The sequence below is a fragment of the Haemorhous mexicanus genome, chromosome 3, assembly GCF_027477595.1.
Source record: "Haemorhous mexicanus isolate bHaeMex1 chromosome 3, bHaeMex1.pri, whole genome shotgun sequence".
In the NCBI taxonomy this organism is placed as follows: Eukaryota; Metazoa; Chordata; class Aves; order Passeriformes; family Fringillidae; genus Haemorhous; species Haemorhous mexicanus.
Genome location: NC_082343.1, coordinates 77687010 through 77714198, shown reverse-complemented (window position 1 = coordinate 77714198; position 27189 = coordinate 77687010). Strand labels below are relative to the sequence as shown.

The window sequence follows — 27189 nt, the reverse complement described above, 5'->3', positions numbered from 1 at the left end:
AAAAGCTGGTACCTCTCTATTTTTAGAAGACTTTCATGTATCAAAAGTTACCATATAAATAAAGCACTACAGAAAAAAATTATTCTTGCAAAGGATCTCCATATAACTGCTGCAGATCTAGAAACTGGGGCAGTACTTTGTGCAGAATTTTGTTAATGAAGCATAACCTTTTGCTGATTCTGTTAAGAACACTGTAGATTCTGTATCCAACAGTACCAGAATAAAAAATATAATGCATTATTAATACTGCAAATGATAAGTGTATAAAAACTCAGAAATTAGATGTAATCTTAAATGCCGAGCTGTTATTGGATTACAGGAAATGAGAAGCATCAAATGAGTCAGGAAAACTGACTTTGGAGGGCAATGAAAAAGGGGCTCATTAGTTCCCAAATTCTCCAATTTAAATAAATATAAACCTGCATGCATTGACAAACTGACTTTGATTTAGACAAACGGCTAGTTTTCAGAAACAACAATAAAACTGCTTTAATTAACAGTACAGGGACAGACTACCTTTAGCCATGAAGGATTTCCCATTTCCTTATGTGCCTCAGAATAAACAATAAGGTCATACAGAGTCCTCACTCTGCCTTAGGTGAGGAAACAATTTGTGCGAGCCTTTTTCCAGATTATCACTTCGTTTCTGCAGCATCAGCCTTAAGAGAGGCTGGGGAGAAATGGGAGGCAGAACTCGCTGGGAGGCCCAGGCTGTTTGCCTGGCAGGGGGAGCAGGAGAGCTGTGACAGCTGCTCTCTCTCTCCTCTGGGCTGCAACCTCAAGGCAAGAAGCTCAAACAGCATGGGAAAGGTTTGCCTGTCTCTGTAGTGCTACCTAACACATCTCTATAAAGCAGGTCACAACTGCACTCCCCTCCTTCTCAGAGGAGTTTATAATAGCTTGCTGCTCTTGCTATTTCACTGTGCTAATACAGAATAGAAAAAAATCTATGTCACTGTAGGAAATGAATGAAAGTTTTGACATTAAGAACCTTCTCCTTTGATTTGTATTGCTGTTTCTCACACATGTTTCAGCAGTGTGAGACCACTACTGTTGCACACTGCCTCTTTCATTAATGCTGCCTCCTAACTACCACAGAGCTGCTTCAAATGAAGGGTCTTTTAGCTTTTCTATTACCAACTCAGTACTCCTGAGCTTGTAACTTTATCTAATTCATGTCATGATGGGAAAAAATATTTTATGTTTCACTCTTCTGAATTTTAGTTAACTGGATACAAGATTTCATTGTAACTGCAGAATGCCACGTTAGCTCCTGATGTGAAAGATCAAACTGGGATATCTTTCTATTCACTGCCAAGCTGACTCGTTGCATGTGGAGTTCACACAAATATGGAATATTGTACTTCAAGATTAAAAGCCTTCAGTGTAAAGCAAGACAAATAATTAGAATGAATAAAAAAATAGATTTATGACCACAAACATAAGGGTTTGTCAAAAAGCAACAGTCAACTCACTAACCTCTTAAAAATTGCTTTCAAATGAAAAATATTTTAGAAAAATTAGTTTGAATCCCCACCATTATGAATAGTTCAACAGAAATAAACTTCTACAAAAACAAGTAAATTCAGAATATAGTGAAAAACAGTATCCTTATTTATACTGTAAAACACTTGTATGGTGATTATAATCTGTGACTAGTGAAAAAGAAGTCAGGTATGTGTAGCTTCAAACCCCTTTGGCAATCTCAATGTGTTTGTACCCTATTAAGGAATTCAACACTACAATACTTCCTTCTGTCAGAACATTTAGCACAGATTCTACTTTTTTCATTTATACACACTTAAGTTACTGCATGGAAGGAGAAATATCCCAAAGTACAAACTCCTTGAAAGTTTGTGACCCAGAGAATAGCACCAAATCCAGCAGGTCGCAGGCAGGGTCAGTGCTAACCTGCAGCTGTATCAGCAAGCTGTGGGGAAGGCGGTGTCTGTGACATTCTCTGGCTCTTCAAGTAGGGAAAGAAATTTCTCCAGAGAGCACTGGCGACAGCAAGGTGGTGCTCTTTAGCCACTAATGGAAGCTGTGCATCTGGGGCTGTGTTTCCCAGTTGAGGTCCCTGGCTTACACGTTCATGCACGCTCCTAGGGAGAAACAAAAACAATGTTTACGTACAATAAATGAAAAATTCACATCTTTTTAAACAGCATTTACAGCTACTTTAAACCGTAGAGTCTGAGAACTGAAGGATCATTTTGAGCAATTAAAACCTTTATGCAAAGACATTATGCATACTAGTCATTTGATGGATGAATGATGGCATATTAAGCACCATAAAGTTAATGTTAATTACTAATGTCAACCATTAATTATATGCTTTTTAATATGTCAGATCAAAATGAGAAATTGGCAGCTTTAAAATTAATATCTGCATTTTGCAACTGTTAGCGTGACAAGCAAGTCTGCTTCCAATCCGAAGGCAGGTGCTTCTTTAAAATTTCTGTCACTAGGATTTTTAGGGTTGAGTTGTGTACAGCAAATAATGGCAAATGATTTTGATCAATTGTAAAGCTTCCTTCTGAAATCTACTTCTCACTTGTACAATCTCACTAAGTACTAGTTTAGATAAAAGATTCATTTTATTCTGATGCACTGCAGACAATTAGGTTTGACAGCAATGCCCCCAGCTTTGTTAGTACAGTAAAGACAAAAGTTACCACTACACATAACTCCCATCTCTTCCTCAGACAATGTGGCATGAATTCAATAACACACTCAATTTTCTTTGATTCTTCTAGTACCATTCCTGCTACTTAATCTAATTTGGAAGTTGTGACTTTCTAGAGGTTTAATAGAGATATGTCTGCAGGGAATCAATGTTCTCTGAGAAATGGGGGGGGGGACATTAATAAATTTGTCTGGTAGAGCAGGATAGGAGGCATTATAGTAGCGGGCTGATCAACTAAATAACATGCTTATTAAAAACAATCTGTAGGAACGCACTATCATTCCTGTTCCTATTTATCTTCTGGTCAACCCAATTGAGATTGTGCATTAAAGCACAAGCAGCATTATTACATTTGCTTTATTAAATTCTATAAACAGCACTGTAAAGTCAGAGTCAAGATATTTATAAGATAATGGCAAACCGCAGAGGCATCGAGAATTGCCTTAACACTAAGATTTCTACACTACAATGTTTTTTTCCTAACTGCCATTCTCACAACAGCAAGCGTTTCAAAAAATCTTCCCCTAGATCTTTATTTTATGCTTACCCTAATTTGAAATAGACCAAAACAAAAATAGAAAGAACTCCAGCTCCTAGTTCCCTTCTGGGAACAGAGGAAAATTATGAAAGAATTACACAACTCACAGCACTCATTAGGACATCTGAAATGGAATAATTTTAAATAAAGAGTAGGTTGGCTGCAAGGCCTTCCCGTACTACGGTTGATATTAGAAGCGCATCTCATTATATCAAATTAGTATCCAAAAATTCTGCCCAACACATAATTTAAAACATAAAACATACTGGCTGTCAAAGGTAACGATACCTTATGCCTGCCTGCAGGCATTCATTAGTTTCAATAGGACAGACAGAGAGAATTGAGTACCAGCTACTTTTCGAATGGCTACATTTAACAGACAAGGAAAGGTATGCAGCATTAGGAGGAATCAAGGATTTCTCTGAGAGATGGCATGAGTCCAAACACAGGAGCAGAAGCCAGGAATTCTAAACCCAACATTTATTCCCTCTGTGGCTTCACATAAATCATACAGCCTTTGTTAGCCTCAGTTTCCCAGCCATGATATTTGGATAGTGAGACAGCTTACCCTTTAAGGATGCTGTGAAAACAATCAATGCTTAGAAACTGAGGATTATATTCAGTATGCCAGTTGGTATTCCTATTTACAAGGCATATTCTCCAAGTCAACATGAACTGAAATAGAAGCAAGATTAGCATAAAAAGTCAAGCAACACTTCTTTGGGAGCATCCCTTTATGAAAAAAAGGACAAAGAAAAGGGTGTAGAAACAGTGAGGCGTAGAAGTCAAATGATGAGAAGGTAAAAGCAAGGTGAAAGACAAAAGTTTAAAAAATTATTTTTGTCTATTGCAGAAAGAAAAAGTTTAACAGTAAAAACAAAGGCCTTTTCTGTTCTATTTCGTGAGGAAAGGAAACATGATGCCTCATAATGCCGAGTATAAAACTTCTGGAACCAAATTCTGCCCTACTTAAACCCAGCCTACACTGTAAAACTGCACAAAGACCTTTTTCTCTCCTCTAAATTGCCTCTCCAAAGACGGGTGCCTTGCATCTCCTTTAGCCATCTATGCAAAGTAGAAGGGTGTACAGACTTCCAAAGTAAGGTAATATATCTCTGTGTCAGTGGAAGGGCAACACGTACAAGTCAGTATTTATGTTTATTCATAGTAACCTACACAAATGCTGGCAATAAGGTAAATGCTTGGAATAGATGGGGCATCAATATATGCTGCACTTGAAGTAGCCAGCTACTTCTACAAACTATCACATTTTTTAACTCTACTAAAATATGAATAAATGCAATTTTTCTTTTTATACAGGTTTCTACTTTTTTCTAACACTAGACAAGCATACCATCAAACATTACTCAATTTCTAAAATTTTATGCATTTAATTTTCTATTCTGCTAAGAACTCTGGAACCAGCAGTTGCCTTATTACATTGGTAATAACTTGGTGTGGTTTTTACTTCTTTTAAATAATGAATTTTCTATTTCTTTAAAAAAAATATGTGGGTGTTTTTTTTTTTTTCCATTTTGCCATCAGATCAAATAAACCCTGAGTTTATTAAAGAAGGGAATGCTTGTGCTACCTGAATGAGGATTGTGCTGGATGTGTAGGTATAATAGTAGCATACAGGATTATTTTCTATATCCTACACCTAAGGTAAGGAATTGCAGCCATTCATCTGGATGTAGATACTGTAATCATAAAATATGCCCTTGCAAGCCTGCATTACTAAAACAGAGCCAAACTTCAGGTCAAGCCAGAAGAGTAAAACACAAAACTCATCAGCCTGCCTGTATAATAGAAACTTTCAAGTCACTACTAGTCTATAATCTGCACTGGATGCATAATAACATCCAGACTTAATGCAATGTCATTTAATTTGATCTACAAGGGTTCAGAACTCCCCAACATGAGAGAAGACCTCTCTCCTACCAGCACTGCCAGGGGCTACCACCCTCAGGGTCTCACAGGCTATGAATACAGACACTGGTTTCTTCATAGACAGTATTCCCAGCACCTCGAGTCCCAGTCCAAGGCAGGCCAGCCACAGCATCAACAAATCTCAGCTGCCCAGTACAGCCAAGATTAAGCTCATGAAAGTCTTCTTAAAGGACATGAATGACCTTTTGATGTTGAAACAAATTAATTATTAAAACCTGAAGGACCAACACACTTGGATAAAACTAGGGAGATTGGGAAGAGATATATGAGTATTTCTAAAATGGTGAGTGGTTTTGATGCATAGAATTTCAACTACAGCCATCAGTTATTTCCAGAAAAACTCAGGCAATGTGAAGGAAGCAAAGCATCATCACAATCAGATTCAAAGAGAGATAGTAAATACTTTGTGCCCTTTGCAAATCAATGGAACTTGCACAATATCTCTTTTATATCAATAAGATTACCAACACAGATCATGGAATCATAGAATTGTTTCAGCTGGCTGGAACATTAAAGATGACCTATTTCCCACACTCCTCCATGGACAGGGACATCTTCCACCAGACCAGGTTGCCCAAAGCCCCATCCAACCTGGCCCTGAATACTTGTGGGGCATCCATAACTCTTCCAAGCAACCTTTTTCAGTGTCTCACCACCCTCAAAAGTAAATATTTTTTTCCTAATAGGTAACTTAAATTTCCCCTCTTTCAGTTTGTACCCATTACTCCTTGTCCTATCATAACAGTTCTTGATGCAGAGTCCCTTTCTGGCTTCCCTGTTGGCCCCTTCAGATACTGGAAGGTTGCCATGAGGGCTCCACGCAACCATCTCTTCTCCAGGCTGAACAGCCCCAACTTTCTTAGCCTTTGTACAGAAGGTGCTCCAATCCTCTTGACAACTTTGTGGCCTCTTCTGCCCTTGCTCCCACAGGCCCATATCTATCCTCTGCTCAGGTCCCCAGACGATGCCATGATTGACAGCTCAACCAGGGCTTGGGGAGGGCCTGGGGGTGGAGCTGGACACTGCCTCACCTTTAGCAAAGCCTAGCCTGCCCCTCCCACCAGACACAGACACAGGGATTCCAAAGTGTTTCAAGACATGAAACATCCAGTTTCTGACAAGCAGTACACTCAGCTTTTAGCAACTGAACAATATTTAGCAAAGGGCATTGCAGAATTACTTACAAACTAATTATTCAATTTCACTTTCTTCAAATGTCATAAAACACCAATACTTGGCTGGACAGTGCCCAGGCAGAAAGGACCTGGGGGTGATGGTTGACAGCCAGCTGAACATGAGCCAGCAGTGTGCCCTGGTGGCCAAGAAGGTCAATGGTGTATCCTGGCCTGTGTCAGGAATAGAGTGACCAGCAGGAGCAGGGAGGTCATTCTCCCCCTGTACTCAGCACTGGTGAGGGCACACCTCGAGTGCTGTGTCCAGTGCTGGGCCCTCTGTTTGGGAAGGACATTGAGAGGCTGGAACATGCCCAGAGGAGAGCAAAGAGGCTGGTGAGGGCTTGGAACACAAACCCTGTGAGGAACAACTGAGGGAGCTGGGGATGTTTAGCCCTGGAGAAAAGGAGACTCAGAGGTGTCCTTATCACTCTGTACAGCTCGCTGAAAAGTGGCTGTAGTCAGGTGGGGGTTGGTCTCTTTCTCTAGGCAACCACTGACAGAAGGATGGGGACACAGTCTCAAGCTGCACCAAGGGAAATATAGGTTGGATATAAGGAAAAAGTTTTTCACAGAAAGAGTGATAAAGTACTGGAATGGTCTGCCCAGGGAGGTGGTGGAGTCACCATCCCTGGATGTGTTTAAGACAAGACTGGATGTGGCACTCAGTGCTGTGGTTTAGTTGAGGTGTTGGGGCATGGGTTGGACTCGATCTTGAAGGTCTCTTCCAACCTTGTGATTCTGTGATTCTTTAATACCTCTACTGATTTTTTCCTGTCATACCACCTGAACTGCTATTTACGACCAGCATGGCAAGCAAGGTTACAGCAGAAGCCACACACATTTCCAGTAATTAAATCTATACAAGATTAAGCTGAAAAAGTTCCTTGTGTGCCCTCCCTATACCTTGGAAAATCCTGTATGAGTGTTCAACTAGATGACTACTACACAATTTAATTACATGTTATAAAAAATTGCAACTGTAGCACCTATTTCATCAATGCCCGCGGATACCAACTCCCATGTTAACAAACTCACTGTTCAACTTCTCCTTAGTAATCTGTTCATAGGCATTTATTTATTTTTTTCTGTGCTTCAAATATGCAGTTAACGCTAAATACATATAACATTTCTGAATCACAACTACTTCCAATACCATAAAATATCATAGGAAGTGTAAAGGAAAACACACTTTTAGAGCGAGTTAAATACTTTGATACAGGATTTTCTAAAACATTAAAAAAGAAAAACTAGTTTCAGTCTGAACTGTAGTACTGGCACTCAAAAAGGCAAAACCAAAATGGTTGCATCTAGGTTCAAGTCTGCTTTCAATGCAGTATCATAGCACTGTGTCAAGATACAAGTAAGACATTGCAGGATCCTACCTCTTACAAATGCAGATTCATGTAAAAGAAATGGATCTGGATTCACAGAAAAGGCACACTAACTGCATGGTGGCACAGCTCAGAGTGGTGGCAAATCACACATGTGGATTTCAGGCATCTCATGATAAAGGATTTTGGCTTTCTTTTCACTGGTGAATGATCTGACCTAATGTGTGAAGGGGTGAACCTCCTTTCTCTTGGCCCCAGTTAGGAATGCAGGTGTGCCAAGTAGCAGAGCTCCGCACTGAACTCCTGGTTATCAGCATGTTTAGTAAGGGCACTGACAGCACGCTTACAAGACTTTTAAGTGCTAGAACATCTACTTGATGGCCTCAAGGTGCCTAAGCTGGATGCTAAACAGCTAAGGCCTATGAAAACAGCCTTAATGTCTCTGGGCACATGTTTTGGTACCTAGGGAAGCTGGGTGCTTAAAATGGAGTCATCTACACACTGTCAGACACTTCCATATTCAGTCTGCTTCAGTGAGACATGCATGAAGGAAAGTGACTAAATTCTACCCAAGTCTGATTCAAACATCCAAGCCTTCTTTTAAATCTGTTTCTAAGCTCTCTGGGATACAGCTTATTTTTTATATCCCTTTATATAGCACCCAGTATATTGAGACTGGTATGACTGCAGTAGGAACTCTCAAAGTGCACAGAATTTTCACCCACCTTTGTGGAATTAAAAACTACATTTCAAAAAGCTAAGCAAGACAAGAAACTTAAGACCAAATCCACTTTTGGAAAAAGATCCCACAGTTTATAATGTGGCAGCACTGTGTAAGCCATGACAATAGCACCACCACCACAGAGCTGTACTGCTATACAGCAGAATGTATAAGCAGAAGTGCAAAAATCATGACACAATATTATCAAACACCAACTTACCCCTATCAGTTCACTATGTATTAAATGATGTTTTAGTGTTCACCCTTCATTTTAATTTGCTTCAATAAACCATTTGTTGAAATGTTTACTCAAAAAAGGAAGTTCAAATAACATGCCTGATCATGAATGTGTATGATGATTACTGACATGCAATGGAGTAGGGAGGGCTAACAAGAGAAGAAGGATGTTTCTCAGAACTCTAATAAATAGGAATTTTATCAAATGCTTAAATTCACTCATGGTGCTTAAGTTCATTATAGTGGACTTGCACAACACCATTAGTACTATCAGTGCTACAGCATACCTTTATCAGGAACAACAGGAAACATACACAAAGTGATGTCTCTTAGATGTTGGATGAGATCCAAAGGGATACAAGGATGTAATGGTTAAAAAGCAGGGCACAAACAGATATCAGACTCCTCAATAACAATTCCCAAACTGCTCACTTAGTCAGATCACCCTCTTTTGACTAGAAAGTTCCCTAGATGCCTGCAACTAATCTACACAAAAGTCTTGAGCTGAGCATATGATTCAATCTCTGTCTACTGGGGCCCAGAAATTTGATCACGACTAATCCACACCAAAAAACCAGGCAGGCTGCATAAGGTGCAGCAGTAGCTACTTGTATTTTCAAACACAGAATACACTTTTCTTTATGTAGCAACCAATGAATCACAGCATCAGGGTGGAGGGCAGCTGGGTCCAGTTTTCATACTATTTTGGGCTCTGCTTTTGATTGTGACTTCTACATTAAGTCAGTTACTGGATAAAAATGTGAAATCCCAGAACAAGGAATGGACACTCTTCTCTCCCAATATTACATACTAATCACTAGAGAGCAGATATCATCACTGCAGCTGCTGCCCGTGATTTAAATAACAAACAACCAAACCAAATAAAATCCCAAGACGCTTAAGCACACATCCTCAGCAGCTGGGCTCTACAAGTGGTTCCAAACACACAGATTTCTGTTTTCATGACACTAAATCAGATGTCTCTGGGCCCATCACACACACACTGGATTCAATTCTTTACATTTTCTGTAGGTTAACAGGAGACAAAATCCCAGAGAGGAGGCAAGAGCGGTTTGTTGTACAAGACACATATGCTACATGTGTCAAATATGCTGCTGGTGAGCTGGACCTGTTACTGCAGGTCATTAACCATTGTATCTTGGAAGACTCCTACACCATTTGAGAGCAGGGTTCTTCCAAGTGCTGGTAACCTTTAAGCTCACCTGAACAGAGCTGTCAGGCAGAGAGATACCCAGGAATCAAAGGTCAAAAGAAGCCAACATCACCACAACACTGTAGAAAGAAACTGACGCATAGAAAATTCCACCTGAAGATGAGGAAGAACTTTCTCATTGCATAGGTGACAGAGCACTGGATCAGGTTGCCTAGAGAGGTTGTGGAGTCTCCCTCACTGGGAATACTGAAGAACTGCTTGCACACAATCCTGTGCCATAAGCTGTACGATGATTCTGCTTGAGCAGGGAGGTTGGACCAGATGATCTGACTGTGGTCCCTTCCAACATGACCCAGTCTATGATTTCAATTACTACTGCTTCCCTGTAAAACCTTAGCTAAAGACACTCGACCTTTCTCCACTCATAGCTCCTACTCAGATTGTGTTTGTTTGGTTTTTTGCCACACATACATTAGGAATACGTCACCCCCAAATACCTTAAAGCGTACTTTGCATTGTGTTGCCTTAATTGAAAAAATGCCTTTTTACAAAATAAAAAAGGCTACAGATCCTTTCAATTTACCACACATCAATCACTGCCTGTGTAGAAGCAGATCACATACTCTTTCTTACTGAAGATACAGCAGGTTTAAATAGAGCCATTCCATAGTTCTTTCATTGGTGGTATAAATCTTCAAATCTCAGTGGAAGAGCCCAGTATATTCCTATTGTTAGTGAATCATTGACAGAACAGACTCAACAGTTAAGAAGATTCTAATGTGATAATTTATATAAGCAGAGTAATTAAAGTATATTAGAAATCCAGATAATCTCTCCCAATCAAGCCAATGAAGGGCAGCCCATGGGCATTCAAATTACACATTGCAATTTAGCTCAGGGTCACCTTCCCAAGTTAAATAATACCAACAGAAAATGCCTTCAACAAAATGATCCTTACTCATAACTAAACCTATTCAGGAAATGATGTAAAGCTCTTTGAAGATACATACATTTTAAGAAGTTAACTACTTTACACCACTACTTTTTTCCCCTCTGTTGATTTGAAGACTAGGGCCAAATTTAATTCCTCAGACATTACCTGAAATATTCACTAAAACATAGGGAAGAGAGGAGAAAATGTTTCAGATCCCTTTACAAGTTATAGTAAAGTATGGCTGCAATATTTTCTCACATTACCTGAGAGGGTGTTAAAACAGATGACCCAAGATGTAGTAAGTAATGAATTGCACTACCAACTGATAAGGAATCTGGTGCTTATGATATTTTTAAAATTCTCATAAGCAGGTTTTTTTACTGCTTTTATTTTTTTTTTGTTTGTTTCATGCATCTTCTGCAAATCAGTCTATGGACTACACATTTAAAAGCAATTGAATACATTTGACATAAAATTAAAAGTAAATAAAAGTCAGTATATATAGTTTTCCTACTTTAGGGTTACATTAAAAACAAAACAAAGCAAACAAAAAACTCCCCCTCAAAACATTACCATTGCAACTGATCCCATAATACACAAAAAATGGCAAACATACACTATTCAAATTTTAAGTCCAAGTTACTTAATTTTTTAATACAGAACTTAACTGCTACTTCTTTACAGAAATACAATTCAAGACATGGGGCTCTGTCTGAAAGTATTACAGAGGAATTTGCTAGATTTATGTTCTTCACTGAATTATTTATATTTGGATGTAACAGAGCAAAGAGCATGTACCACAGAAAAAAAATTGAACTGGAAGTCTCAGGCTTCTAAGACTGCCATTTTTTCCAAAGCAATATGAAAACAATAATGTACTATGATATATAACCAGCAAAGTTCTCACTGATTAAGTGATCTTCCCAATCAAGGAATCACTAAAACTGGCAAAAGCAACCATGACCTAATCCTCTTCAAAATTTTCAAACCAAGCATTCAGAGTAAGGAATGTTAGTTTGTCAAACTGCAACATTTCTGAACACAGCAATCCCTGGAAATTTTAAATATTCTTTGGGAATTCACCTTCTGGACTTTTAGAAGGAAACTGCACATTGGTGTGATGAAGACTCAAAATGTAGGTGCAATTCATATATACTCCTTTACTTTTTTCCTGCTGGATGGCAGAAGTTACACAAAGGCCAAAGTGGTACTAGCCTGAATATTCCTGCCCTTCACTGAAGAGCAGTGAAAGTTCCCAAGATAACACCTACAGTCTTGGCAGAGACAAGAGAATAAAAGAAGACAGTATCTTTAAACTCATGAAATTGCAGGAAGAAATGTGGCTATTCTTCAAAGAGGAAAATGGGCACACAGCAAATTCTATAGAATTTAACTAAGAAAGAAAAAAAATTAAAATACACAAATGAAGTGTCAAGCAGAGACAGTTCTCCCTACTATATTATACCACTTATTTTACCCCATTCTTCCTGCAGTGACCTTTACCCCATGCACTTAAAAAATAAGAGAGACTTGGATCCTCAGTGAGACTTGCAATGATGCAGGCCAAAGAGAGGACATAACCATGAGATCCAAATGAATGCTCCATATAAACTTTTCCTGATTGCCTGATGAAAGTCTTACATAAATAGAGAAATGTTCAGTAGTCTACCTGAAGCAACTCCTACTAAATTACAAGAAACAGCAAGGATTTGGAAAAGAAATAGCATATAATATAATCATGGACAAAGTAAAGGAAATCAAACTTGGAATTCTTTTCTACTGACTAAATTCTCTTTACTTTAAAGACACGAAGTACAAGTGCCACCAAAATTTTGATTTTATAATGTGTAATATTAAAGATGGGACAATAAATTCCAATGATTTTTCTATGCATTTAAGTTCAGATTTTAGAGGAAAGCTGTTCATTACTAGGCTTCCACTAACGACAGAAAATGTCAACAAATCTATGTTGCTCTTTCAATCCACCGATTCATAGATAATTTGTGGATGGGGAACACTAGGAAAAGCTTTTCTTAGTTACTCCAACTTGTGTATTTCTTTTAGAACACATATATTTTCCAAAAGCATTCACTATTTTGTAAATGATTAAACAGCATAAGAACCTCATAGTTAGCCACTAATTCATTAATCAAATTGTTTTACCCATTTTTGAATGGCTAGGCTTGATGATTATTCCCTCTACATGCCTAAGTGAAGGAATGTCCGAGGCAACAGTCACAAGACTACATTAATATATAAATTTTAAAACTAGAAAAATTATCTGCCCATGGAGGGACTCATCTCCTGATATAAAAGATTCTAATCTTCACTGGGATTGAAAGTGTTAATGCTGTGAATAAAATATTTTCAACTGCAAGTGAATCATGTGAAGATTATCAATATAGCAGCAATGTACAGAGGTGCTCCAGCAAGGTTACAGAGTTTAATATAATCCTCTCTATAGCTAAGCACAGTAATAGAGAACCCTGCGTTCACTGTGACAGCATGTTGTGTGCGCTCAGTAATACTTTTAAAATACATGGGGAGAACAAGAAATCCCCAACATCCTTACCATTCTCAAAGACAAAGTAAAGATATTAACAAGAACAGACACACAACTCTACAACACGAAGGTACAGAAAAGCCGAACATTCAAAGCTGCAGAATATTACTTACCACTTTCTCCTTAACCCTTCTCAGTGGGTTTAACTGCATCACTGAAAAGACAAGTTGTTATGACCGTAATCTAAATGCAAGCAACAGAGCCTGAGCTTGCTTGTCTAGGTCTGCTGTGGGGGAATATTACACCTGCCACAGCCACCCTAGCAAATTTGTGTTAGAGAGCTGTTTTCTTTTCCTAATCACATTTAGAAAAGATAAGGTTGCTAGAGCAGCAAAGACAACACAACCTGTGTTAATTCAGTGCAACTAGTTCACATTTTAGTTTGTGGAATACTGTTGGGAAAAAGAGACACCTGATTCAAGCCCAATTGCAATTTTCCTTCATTACCTTCACTGGTGTTCAGCCATGCTAGCTTCTCCCCTGTACTATGCAAGCATGTGCTAAGATTGCAGTTTCCTCTGTGTCTGTAATGCAAAATACAAACTGGAAGGCACAAGCACACAAAGTGACCCTTTGCTGTCCCAAAATCTGAAGTCCTAGGAGAGAATGCCCAGGTATTCATTTTAGCATAAGGGCTTAGCCATTCACAGATCTCAGTCAAGTAGTCTCTACTAGATTCTGCACTGTTCAAGGCACTGGAAGTCATCTTGTTGCTTTGAACAGGTGCCTACTCAGTTCTTTTGAAGAAACAACAGAAAAAGTAGAGATAAAAAGACATTTAGTTTCCCTAAGCAGACTTTCAGTACAGGTCAGACACAGAATTTTTTAATCCACTGAAAGAACAAAGAAAAATAAGGAAAAAAATGTAAGAAGCTGCATTGAAATTGATAGTATTCCCCTTTTTTAGTTCACATATATGCAAAAATCCCCACCTAAACAAAATTTAATATTTATAAGTCATTGCCATATCACAAAACTTAAAGCTGCAATTCAATTTTTAAAAACCTTATTTTGAATAGAAATATTTTGCAACATTACAATTAGTTTTACTAAGACAAAATTCCCCAATAAATTCCCTGTCACCTCACAAAATTAGAGTTCAAAAGGAAAACACAAGACATTCATTCACCATTGATGGGAAGGAGGAGGCTTACAGAAATCATTGGAAGTTCTGTGATCTGCCCTGACCATGAGACACTTCAGCCTTGGTTTTGAAGATTTTGTTAATTTCTTTGTTTGAAAAAACACTAGTAATCATTTATCTAAAATATTTCTTAGAGAACTGAGAAACTGTCATTACACTTCTGTAACTTTAAGTTATCAGGGACCAAAGTTCTTTCTTTTTTTTTTTTTTTTTTTTTTTTTTAACAGGAGATTTTGTTTCCAAGCTATTTTATATTTGAAAGAACTGGTAGCCCAGTTCACTTCAGGCTATATTTATTCAAGTTCAGACTTCATTAGGAACATAAATGCTACTATCTGCCACAAAGGGAACAGAAAGTGTTAACTGTTAGGTGTTTCTATGAAAAAAACACATCACTACTGGTACCATGATTCCTTCTTCTTGCCATCAGAGCAGAATGGTTACAACGAAAGATTCAAAGGTCACAGCTAATAAGTTTAGCACCATTTGTTCCCTATTAAAGAGTATCTTCCTTCAAAATAATTTAAAAAAAAATCCACTCAACCTCATCAAGACCTTCTGAGTGAACTCCTTGCTTGCAGAAGCTGACTGCCCACAACCACATCCAGATGGCTTTTGAACAGTTCCTAGTATGGAGACTCCACAATGTCCCTAGACAACCCATAGCAGTGCTCAGTCACCCTCAAAATGAAAACAAAAGTGTTTGCTGGTGTTCAGAGGGACTCACCTGTGCCTCTGGTCTTGTCACTGGGCACCAGTAATAGCCTGACCCCATCCTCCTCGCACCCTCCCCTCAAATAGTTCTATTTATTGATAAAATCCCTCTTCACCAGTCCAGACTAAACAGTCCTGGCTCTCTCAGTCTTTCCTCACAAAAGAGATGCTCCAGTCCCAAAATCTTCTCTGTAGCCCTTCACTGGACCCTATCCAATATGTCCATGTCTCTCTTGTACTGAGCAGCCCAGAACTTGACACAGCACTCCCAGCCGTGGCCTCACCATGAGCAGAGGGGAAGGGTTCCCACCCTGAACCAGCTGGTAATGCTCTGCCTACTTCAGCACAGGATGCCACCAGGATCCTTGGTGGAAAGGGCACATTTCTTGCTGAAATCCCCGATGAAGGCATATGGAAACCTTCCACATCTCTATAAAATGACTCATACATGAATATAATTTATAGTGAGAATCAGAATGCCAGATTATCTGAGAAAGTTAAATGCTGAAGTGAGAAGCAAGCGCTTTCATAAGCCATACTACTTAATAAACAGATAAACTGCAGATTGCAAATAGGTATCTTTCATAAAACTCTTCCATTTAAGCAGTACTTCTAAAATTCATCATACTCTAGATGCTTTGTTAAACAGGATTTCCATTTGTATTTTGTCACTTGTTGGTTTTCTTTTGTGCATTTTTTATTAAAAGCTAAAGTCACAGAAAAAACCCTTTTTAGAAGGGACGCCTGGAGGTACAACCCTTGGCTCAAAGCAATGCCAATCTTCAATCAGTTAAGGAGGGAAATTCTACAACCTGTCTTAGAAATTTGTTCCAAAGCCAATGAAAATGTTATCCTTATTTCTAATAAAAACTTCTTTCCTCACAATCTCAGTGCATTGATTCCTACAACCTTTGTGATGAATCTGATTCCATCTTACCTACTACTCTCCTTTCCTAAGGATGAAAAACTCATCTTTCTTTGTCTCTCCTTGTAAGAGCATTTGCTCCTGCCCCCTAATGATCTTGTTCATCTTCTGCTCAACTTAAATTGGTATGTCAATGCTCTTCTTTTACTGGGAACCCAATATGCTGCTTACTTATACAACATAATTTATTTGAACCGTATTCCTGCAGAACACCAGGAGGGCAATGAAATGTAGCTGTCTATAGCTACACAACAGCCCAGACTCAGATACAACATATTTTCTGAATTTTTACAAGATAAGTCTTTTTTACCAATGTCTTACTGTCTTTTTTTTCCTCAGAAAAAAATTGAGAAACAAAAACTATATAGTGTGACAGGAATGCCAAGTAATGGTGCTGAAAGGCCAGCACTGAAATCCAGTTTTAGGTATAGTAATTTCCAAAATCCTGCCTTTAGCTCTTCCGTGGGACTCTGAGATCAGCAGCAGCTGACAGAGAATTCTAACGATGGGACAGGTTCATCTCTTCTCTAAACTACTGTTTACACTTTTAAAAGCAATTTGTTACACAGTACAGATGGCTGAAATAAAAATTAAAGCTTAAAGGTTGAACCTAAACAGATAATTTCTTGCAATTCAGATCCCAGTAGTAATCAGACTCCCAGTGCTGATGGACTCCCCACACTGGGGAAGAGACACCCACTGTATTGAAGTGGATCTCTCTTTCAGCTCAGTGTTTCATTCAAATATATAAAAAGAATACAGATCATGTTGAAAGAGTTTACAGTCTTAGAAATGTGATGGCAAAATTTGGCTATGCAAAGATAATTAAAATTCTTTTTAACCGTGCTATAAAAAAAAAAAAAAAAAAAAAATCAAAGTTCAATAAATTGTGTGAAACATTCACTGAGTCCAACTTCTCCAATGTCTTCCATTATCTAGCACAGCTTTAGAAATGCAGTTTCTCTCATTGAGCATGTCCTCACCCAGGCTCACGTAGAAAGAAGCAAAGACAAACTGGTAAAATTGTTATTCTGGCTGCAGATATTCATATGCTGAGTTGGTGACACCTCAGTTAAAATTTTCTGATGGGATCAGGAGATGTGAAATGGACTCTGAGGATAACTGCACAGAGTCCTGAAGAGAGAATCAAAATATTAGATATTAAAACCCAAATACTGAAAACAAACCAACTTAAAGTACTACTACCCACAGTCTCTCTTCAGACCTTCTGAAATATTTTCCAGTAACAAGCCTATCTTACCATTACACCTGTAACACTGTCTGTATTATCACAAAACTCATTTTTAAGACAGGAAGCTTGAAAAATACTTCAAAAATACTCTTAACTTATAACAAGACTGTATAGGAGAGAGGAATTGTAGTTCAAGTGAAGTTTTTCTTTTCTAAAATGAAACTCTCTTGCTCCAGCTTCTCTAGCTGTCTTTGCAAAAAACCAGAACCCATATGCATATGGATACTCTCTAGCAAGCTATGCTGAGTCATATACTGTAAGTGGTTTAGGAAAATCTTCCTCTCAAGAGTGAAAACAGATTTTGGAAGGCAAGCAAACTCGTACTCAAGATAATGAACTAACTTGTTTCCAAATTCCAAAACCAAGTATTTCATTTCCTTCCTGCAAAATCAACTTTGTTCCTTATGGAGTATCTGTTGCAAGAAAGGATGCTGTTTGTGTAATACATCTTTTTAGTGGAGGTGATTACTTTGGGTACAAAACACCCATAGTAACATTGTTCCCAACACTGCATAATACAGAGCTAATGTGTCACCCAGGAAGAATGGCAGGCTTTCGAAACTTACATCATCATCCCCTCTGAAACATAGTAAAAATCACTGTTAAAACTGATCATTTATCAGATCAAAGGTACCATCAACAATATCAATTCTGCCTGATAGTGTTTACAGGAAAATCTTTTACAAGTTCTACCACTGGGCATCCAATTAACTTCCAGCATCAGCTACGCTGTAAAACTGCACACATAATTTATCTTGCGACCTGTGCGTGTGGGAAGCATTATCCAGGCAAAACTTCTCACAGTCTGACAAAATGCTGTGATTTGCACTGTTCAGATGATTGAACAGACTTTAAGCAATCACTGACAATAGTTTTTATCTTCAAACATGCTAAAATATAACACTACATGAGAGCAACCTATTGCTTTAAGACCAGATTTGATAGAAGACAAATAAATGAACAATTACTGCATTTGAAACTTGTCCACATCTTATCCATTAAGCTTAAGTATTATAAAGTTCACATTTATCTTTCCCATTTTTAGCAATTTCTCCACAAAACACTCCTAATGCTTCTATGGTGTCCATGGTAACATCTTTGCATACATATAGCTTAAATAGGCATTCATTCCAATTAGGTGAAGTAAACAGAAAAGAGCCATTCATAATTCCTCAAGTTATTGCCATCTTTTCCTTTACATAGCAATCAACTGCCTTCAAATAGTTTCCAGTTTAAGTCTGTCACATGCAGTTGATGTGACAGACACAGGTGTGCAAATAAATTCTCTTTTCCACATCGTGAAAAAAGCAATTTAATTACTCCCAATAATATGCACAATATTTTAAAAAAGTACTTACCAATAATTTCAACAATGTAGATTTGATAACTTATCATGTTTCTTTTCAGTGTAAGGCTGTGCAAGGCTACTGTGCAAGGCTTCCTGAAGTTTAATCTAATATTTTTCTATACTATAAAAAACATTTGATTATAATAACACATGCTGTAATGCCTTCCAAAAGACTCACCTCAGATAGAAAATATGCACAATATAATAGGATTGTATGAAATTGTGCTGGTTTTGCAATATTGTATTGTATTTAACATCAGAAGACAGATATCTTGTTTAAAAACTAGAAGCGCATAATTTTTTAAAACATTCTGATTTTATGTACCTGTTTGTTACTTAATTTCTTAAGATGCACTTGCCTAGTTTGCAATATTTGGTTTTTCACTGAGAAAGTAGCTGATGAAGGTGTTTTCTGATGTTTTTTTACATAAAAACCACTACAGTGTAAAACAGCATGAGCCCTGGAACACCTACCAGCTCCTACTACTCTGCCTATGTTCAGCATGTCATGTCCTTGCCACGCAGCATCACCTACCACAGGTAGACAACACATTGTTAATAATGTCACAAATAACTTCAGAAGTTTTCTATGCAGCTGCTGAAAGAATTCAGAGACAACTTCAGGATGCAGAGTTAAATGTTGCAGATGTTTTTCCTATTTTGCTCTTCAAAGCCCTAAACTAGAAAATCCCTTGAGTGAAAAGTCAGAGAAAGGCTACCATCCCTTTTAGGGTTAAAAGATGCTTTTGTAAGATTTTTAGGTCAGATTAACCTTTTGCTCACAATAGGGCTGGTTATTGGTTTTATTTTTTACTGTCTTTAACACAGGTAAAAAAATCAATATGAAGCGAGACAAAGGGCTCTGGAGGCCCTGGCTGCACCAGCTTTTGGTTTGGCTCATATACAATCCTACAACATGCTGAGGCTGGGAAGGATTAGCCTGCTTGTGTTGAGTAAACCGATGATACTCAATAAACAGTTTCTGTTGTAAACCCCTTAGGACGTGCAAAGCCACACTAGTTGGCATTAGACCAGATAAGCTGCCGAACCAGCTGTAATCTCATTTAGACCTGAGCTGATCCTCCTGTCCTTTCATTCCACAGGATCAAAGCAAACCACTGAGGAGGCAGCTGTATTATAGCTGCAGTGCTTGCTGGATGCAGCAAACATTTCATAAATTCCTCTCCTTGAAGCAAGCCTGCACATAATCTACCCAGAGCCAGTTCAATCAATGGATTTCTGAATTCATTAGTCTTATTATTGCAGGATAACTGTTTTCTCTACATAGTGGTGTAGCTGTTGCAAGCCAACTTTGCAAAACAGCTCTTATTGCTGACCATTTCTTTCTGGTAATGTGCTTTTGCATTTTTGCACTGCCACATGAAAATGATTTAAATCACTTCAATGCAGTATTTTTTTAAAGACTAGAAATAAAACCAATTCACGAATATTCAAGTAGGGAGCCTTGAAATATAGTACACTCTTCCAAGCATAATTACTGGCTACCTGTTTGAATGCTTCCATGCATCAGTAATAATGATCAATGTTTTCTGAGCTCAAATGATAACAGCAAAAGTAGAGATTATATCATTGTAGCAGCATAAATACAGACAAAAAAATACAGATGCGAAAGCAGTAATTCTAAGAAAAGAGATTTCTATTTGCCTTTTACTCTTTGTGTTCTCTGGAATTAAAAAGAAGAAATATTTTCATTGTTGAAGAAATTAATAGCACAACTTAGGAAAACTGGAAAACCACATAAGCAACAAGTCTTTTTAAACTAAGCAAAAATGAAAACCAAGGCACTGGATCAAATAAGACTAGAAGGTGCAACATTTGATTTCTGTATCACATTTGGAGTTTTCACTTGAGTTGCAATTATAGATAAAAAATATTATAGTATAACCTTAGAGCTTTAGAAGAACAGAATGTGTAATTCAGAAAATGCATCAACAGATCCATTTCCCAGCAGTGAACTATGCAATATAGCACATATTCACAGATAAACAAAAGAAACAAAGTAAAATTATATTTTTTTACTTACAATGGAATAAGGAAAATATTATTTAAAATATTTTGCAGTCTTTTTAATTGCTAATTATATTAATCATTAATGTAAAGACCCAGTTTTCTCAAACAGCTTCACTAGAAAAAAAAAAAAAAAGAAAATTGATGTAATAAGAATTATGCACCACAGCAGCAATTTTTTTAGGTCATATACACGTAACATTACTGATTCTTGGATCACTCCTTGAGGAATGAGTAGTAGCCAGAAAAAAAAAGTTTGGTCTGAAAAATAAGGGAGGCCAGGTAACCCTTACAGTTAAGGTAAAAATAGCAGTGTTTGTGACTTATTGCTATTTGCCGCCAGTATAAATATGCAGCACATTCACGCACAAACTGAAAAGTCAGGAGGATTCCCTCACAGAGAACTGCTCCTGGTTTACAGAGCACAAGAGAAAGAGCTGTATCATCTTTGCAAGCACACCCTACCCTACATTGCACAGATCTATTGAACATCTATGTCTGGCTGCTCATGTTTTTACAAGAGTATGAAAAAAAGTCCTTGTAATAAAAAGATTCAATGAAGTAGAATCAAAGTTTAACATATACAAGTGATTTTTAACAGATTACAGAGATGTTTAGCATGAAACTTTTTCAAGCACTACAGTACAGATGTGCTAGAGCATGTCATAGGCAGCTGGCAAAGATGAACAAAAGGTATTTGCACCTATCATCTACAGATGTGTAAAAAAGTCACCACACATCTCTTCCTCAATCACTTATAAACCATCTGATGTGCTAGTTAATGATTCCCCTCTCTCCACTTCATTCTTCAGACATAAAGGGGTCCCATTTAACATAATCACTTAATAACAGCAAAGTGATGGGTATCAGAACTCTAATTCTTCTAATATTTGCAAAATCCAGCTCTTTGTAATAATAATAACACCATGATAGCAAACTGTAAAACTGTGTAATTATACTTTAATTGTATTGTGAGGCATGCATTAATCACAAAGTTTAAGTACCAAGGATGGAATTATAATAATTCTGTAAAACAAATTTAAGCTAGCTAAGTAGGTCAGAACCACTAGCATGCAACAGGAGACCTCTGGGAATTTATCAGTTAATGGCTATTTATGTGCAAATGAGTGCCCTCCAACCCTCCCAAATCCTGTGTAGCTGAAGGGTATTTCTGTTAACCAGGAGCATGCTTAACTGCTGAGGCATAAATTAAACCATTTATTGGAATGATTTTAATTCTTCTCTCCCCCCCACCCACTCTTACTACTCCCCTCCACCCTCACTAGTAGCACAATTTACAGTATTAATTTACATGGTGATAGGATTGCTGAAGAGTTTTCAGAAATTACTCTGTTTCAAGAGAGAGCAGGAAAAAGAGAACGGAAAAAAAAAAAAGAGTGAGAGAAAAACTTTTAGCAAGAGACAGTAGCAATGCTACACTTAATCTTCAAATCTTAGCAGATTGAGCTGTTAGAAATTCCAGAGGTTCAGTATCACAGCAGTGCAGTGGAAACACTTTCAAAATGAACTTTAATGAAATGAAATTCTGTTTTACATCCTCACAGAATCATAGAACCTTTTAGGTTGGAAAAGACCTTTAAGATCATCAAGTCCAAGCATTAACCCAGCACTGCCAAGTCCCCCAGTAAACCACTTCCCCAAGTGCCACATCTCCTTTTTCTAAATATCTCCTGGGCAGCCTGTTCCAGTACTTGACAACCCTTTCCATGAAGAACTTTTTCCTAATACCCAGTCAAAACTTTCCCTGGTGCAACTTGATGCCATTTTCTTATCTCACATCCTAAATTTGGAGAAGACAATGAAGCTCAAGGGGGACTGCATCCACTGTATTTTCTGTCGTAACATTCAGACATTCAGATTGTACACATATCAAAGGTTTTCTTTCAGGAAAGAAAACAACAAAAATTTCTTGGCTGCAAGAAAAGAACACCTTCAATTTTTGAGTTTGACTTGGAAAAAGCTAGTCATTTTTCATGTCTTGGGAAAATAGATACCTTTACAAACTACTCGGAATCAAGATGTATTGAATTTTCACTGGGATGTAAAATGGGGATGATTTACAGACAATATAAATGATTTCTCAACACTTATAATCATGGCAGTAATTCAATACAGCAAGGCAAGATAATGTAAGCATAACTTCAGGATTCACTTTTAGGCTTATAATTTCATATGCTTGGGGTTTCCTTCTTTTCCTAAGTGCATGCACACATATTCTTGCAAAGCTTAGGGTCTCAGGACAATGAAACAGCAAAAATCTGACTATCCTAGCATCAATTAACCACAGTTCCCTGTTACCCTAAACAGGGTTACATCTCCCCAGTGCCTAATAATTATATTGTAAAATCCCTTGATTGTCTGAATATATTCACTCTCCCTATAATGTTTGGATGATCATGGCTGTGTTACAGTTAATTATTATTTAAGACATGATTGCAGTACATTACTCTTTCTGATGTCATCTTTGCACCTAATACAAAAGTCCACATAAATGTAATATACTGGACAAACAGACACACTTTTTCCTCACCAATTCAAGCTGCTGTAGAATACCTTTTAATATAAATAGGTGTGGTGTGAATCAGAGGAATTCTCTGGGAGCAAATCTTTAGCTGCTCTAAAATATTTTTAATTGGCAGATACGTGGAACACTTACTGAAGTATTTTCAAAGGCCCATCTCCAATACCTAAACAATATATTCATGTCCAGAAAAGCAAAAGAACAATGAAAATACTCTGCTTTATTCTTATGGTTGACTTTTTGTAAGGAAAACAAGACTGCAAAAAGCAGTAGAAGGAAACATCATTGTCCTGGCAAGCACATCTGTACTTGCCTGTTCTTCCCTTCTCCTGCCCCTCAGTGAAGGCTGACACATCCCTGGCAGCAGGATGCTCCTGCTGTGTGCATAATGGCTGCTGTGGCTGCCTGTGCAGCCCCTGCATTACCACAGAGAGAGCCAGGAGCTTTCTGCCTCTTAATACAGATTTGCAAGCATGCACATTAAACCAGACACTTCATACAACTCTTTGATAACAGCCAGAAGTTAATGAATGAACAGAACTATCTGACCACAAATAAGTTCATGCCTGTATTTTCAGAAGCATTAGCACATGTGCACTATCAGAGCCTGTGACAAGCCCATGGTTACCTCCCCCTTCCCTACAGTGAGGGGCTGCAGCCTGGATTATGTCTGTACCTTACAGTCACTGGCAGGGGCTCAGTATTGCCCTCAGGCTTTAATTAACCCCAATTAGAGACAAACAGGGCCTTCTGGTTGTGAAAGAGGGAACAGACAGCACCTTCAGCTTATCAGACAACTACGTAAACCACAAACTGCTTTCACCTTTCTCTACTTGCTTCTCCCAAAAAACAAATGTTAGGAAGAGGTCCCCACAAGACCCTGACATGATGCACAATGCACATGTTGCAGAGCATGCCTTCCTCTTTCCAGTTTGTTTTTAGGGAGGATATATATGGTGGCCTACTATTTTGGGCTCATTTCCCATAAAACACATTTTCACTACCCCTGTTTTAGTGCCACTGTAAAGAAAGCTGGAGCATTTAGCCACAGGCAATTAGTGACACTTGGACATGCTCCAAGCCAAATAAAACACGGCAATGCACATCTACATGCCCTGTATCAATGCCTAAAAAAGCATTTGCAAAGTGATTTTCTAGACAGATTTCAAGATTCAAACACAAAACCACCACAAACACATCACCCTTTTCAGCAGGGCCACTGTCCAGTGTGTACAGCAGAAGCCATCTTTACACTCCCACCCTAGAAATTCCAAGAACAAGTAGGCTACAGTAGCACTAAACAGGTTCAATTTTTCTTCCCCAACAGAACAGAAAAATTTAAAAAAATATCTAAGAAGAAAATAAGTAAGTTTGATACCACAAGTTTCTCTTGAAGCCTGCCAGAATGCTACATTTGCAGCCTACTCTAAATAACCACCTTAAAGTTCTGTCCAAAATTAACCTATTCTGTCTTCAGTAGCATGAAGAACAGCAGAAAATCTTTAAGATCCTTTTACATACTGGGTAAGTTCAAGCATGTCTCCCCTCAATTCTTCCTAGCTGAATACACTTCCAAACTTCTACAAACTGCCTACTCTAGTCATTCATATCTGTGACTCTCTCCAATTTTCAATTTATTAATAAATATTTTGTAAAATGACATATCCAGAACTGCATACAGAACAATGCAGCTAAAGACAGAATAAGCAGCTCTTCTCACCTGCAGGAGTTTTATTAACACACTTCACAACAATATTTTACATTTTTTTGTTGTTTTTTCCTAAAGAAGAGTCACATTAAGTCTTGCTTTATAATATCACACAGGCTGTGTGCATAAAAAAGTCACTGTTAAAAGTTAGTTAGCCAAAAGATTTCAGTCAAATTTGAGATTTTCTTCCAGCTACTATGGTCTTAGAAACTCACATAAATAAATATCCTCTAAACAGAGGTGAAAATATAAGTACCAGGTACACTTCACACTCCTTGCAAGATACAAGTAAATCCACTTCACAAACAATTCCAGCTTTTCCCCCTGCACTAGGTGGCAACTGTGCTAGTGCAGGGACAATACTGGACCTTGCAGCAATCTGTGCTGAGCAGGCAGGCAGCAAAGTCTACAAGCAAGGGCAGAAATGGGGTAAGAGCAATGGCAGCTACCTCACTTCAGCCAAGCCCAGATGCAGAGATCCCCTGTTTCTCTCACCTCCCCATACTTTGACAATATGGCTGCAAGTCAAGCATTCCATGTCCTATTTCCATGTGTTCTTCCTAGTTTCAGTACTTGGCCTTCACTATTTCCTCTTGTTGATGGTAATTTGTTTCAAAATATCAAAGAAACTTTAACTCTGGCTTTGTTTTCCATTTGAACACAGAGAAATACTCTCTAGTTTCTCACTACATGCAAACTCAAACCCTTTTTCATCTAGTACAACTATCTGTCCTAAACAGTTCTCCATTTTCAGTAATCTGAACAAATGTCATTAAATACTAATTATAATAATGCTAAGATTACAAAAGTGACACTGAAGCCTTACACTACCGATGATTTTTGTGAAAATTTTCTCTCTCATTCCCATAGTCACACCATTTTAGAGAAAAACTGTTTGTACTTTTAAGGCTGCTGGGTTTTTTTTCTACCTTTTTTTTCTTCTTAGGATACCCAGGAATGAGTACACTAGAAGCTGTTTATGTCCAAGAAGAAATTCAATCATAAGCAAAAGCATCCTAGGGGATGAAGAATCAAACAGTATAGAGCCAGAAAAACACTAAGGAGTAAACAGAAAACACAATGTATTGAAATTCACCCCTTCTCTTCACTTGGTCATTGCTTTCAAGAAAACACACCCAATTGTTTTTGAAGTTGGTAGCAAGAGTTGATGCTGGTAGGTTACAGCTGTCAGTAACAGAATCTGAAATAAACTTGGAAAAAAAAGAAGCAAGTGGCTATTTCTCGTCACTGTAGCTATTACCCAGTTGCTGAAGTATGAGTGATGGGGGGGGGGAGTACACAACCAAACTCAAAAGCTTGTTCTACTGAACCACTGAACTGAATCTTTCAGAACTGCACAAAGTGCTTCAATCTATGTTGTCTTGTCCAGCATCCAGCAGGTGCTTTCCTTGCTTTTCATTTTCCTCCATTAAGACAAGTGCGTTTATCTGTTTGGTTAGCATAAGGATTCTCCTTGGAGTTGGTTCAGATTTCTTCCTCCACTTTAAAGGTCAACTTTCTTTAAAACACATAGGCACAAATTAATTCTACTCTCCAGAGATACCAACTCCTATCTCAGGGGCTAGCAATGGAGAGAAGAGCACAAAGGGAAATATTCTGGGTGAAGCAGAGCCAGATGTGCCTGGTTCAATGCACATAATTGACTCGTCTAAACATTCTTGACACATCCAAGACAGGGGCTTGCCGTTGTCCCAAAATGTACATTTGCTATTTAATCAGTCATGTTTCTGACTCTGTGATGAGAGCCCAGAAGCCCCGGGCACAGCTGGGCACCTGGGCAGGCAGGGCAGCCGAGCCCCGGGCCCGGAGCCAGCTGCCCGTGGCTGCTCCATCCTCCCGCGCTGGCTGTCAGTAGGAGGCAGCATTGGCTCTGCCAGCAGCAGCTCCGCAGCGCAAAGTACTTGGGAGCGGGCTTCATTCTTCTGTCATTATATAAGCAAGATGACACTGTTCTCTAATCCAGCCAAAGCTGATAAGTACCATCAACCTGTCACTTCCTACATTTCAAATTCTAACATTGCAGCATCAAAGAGTTTTTACATTTCGATTTCTTTTGCTGGCAGCGGTCGGTAGCCTCTCATTCTCCCACGGTGTTCTAATGCAGCATTTGCACACCGGGGTTACTCCCAGCCTGAATAGCAGGTCATCCCCTACTCACTGAGCTCATCTGCGGCCCATGTGCTAGGCAATTTAGATCC

The 27189-nt window shown here is 38.3% G+C and overlaps 1 protein-coding gene across 1 annotated transcript in view; it reads right to left on the bottom strand.

The window, feature by feature from the left end:
- The window catches only part of MMS22L (MMS22 like, DNA repair protein), an 89078-nt gene that overhangs the window by 23029 nt on the left and 38860 nt on the right, over positions 1-27189 (bottom strand). The window contains exon 15 of the mRNA XM_059842425.1: positions 1912-2102. Within this exon, the coding sequence (XP_059698408.1) occupies positions 1912-2102 (191 nt within the window). The remainder of the gene's footprint in view (positions 1-1911; positions 2103-27189) is intronic.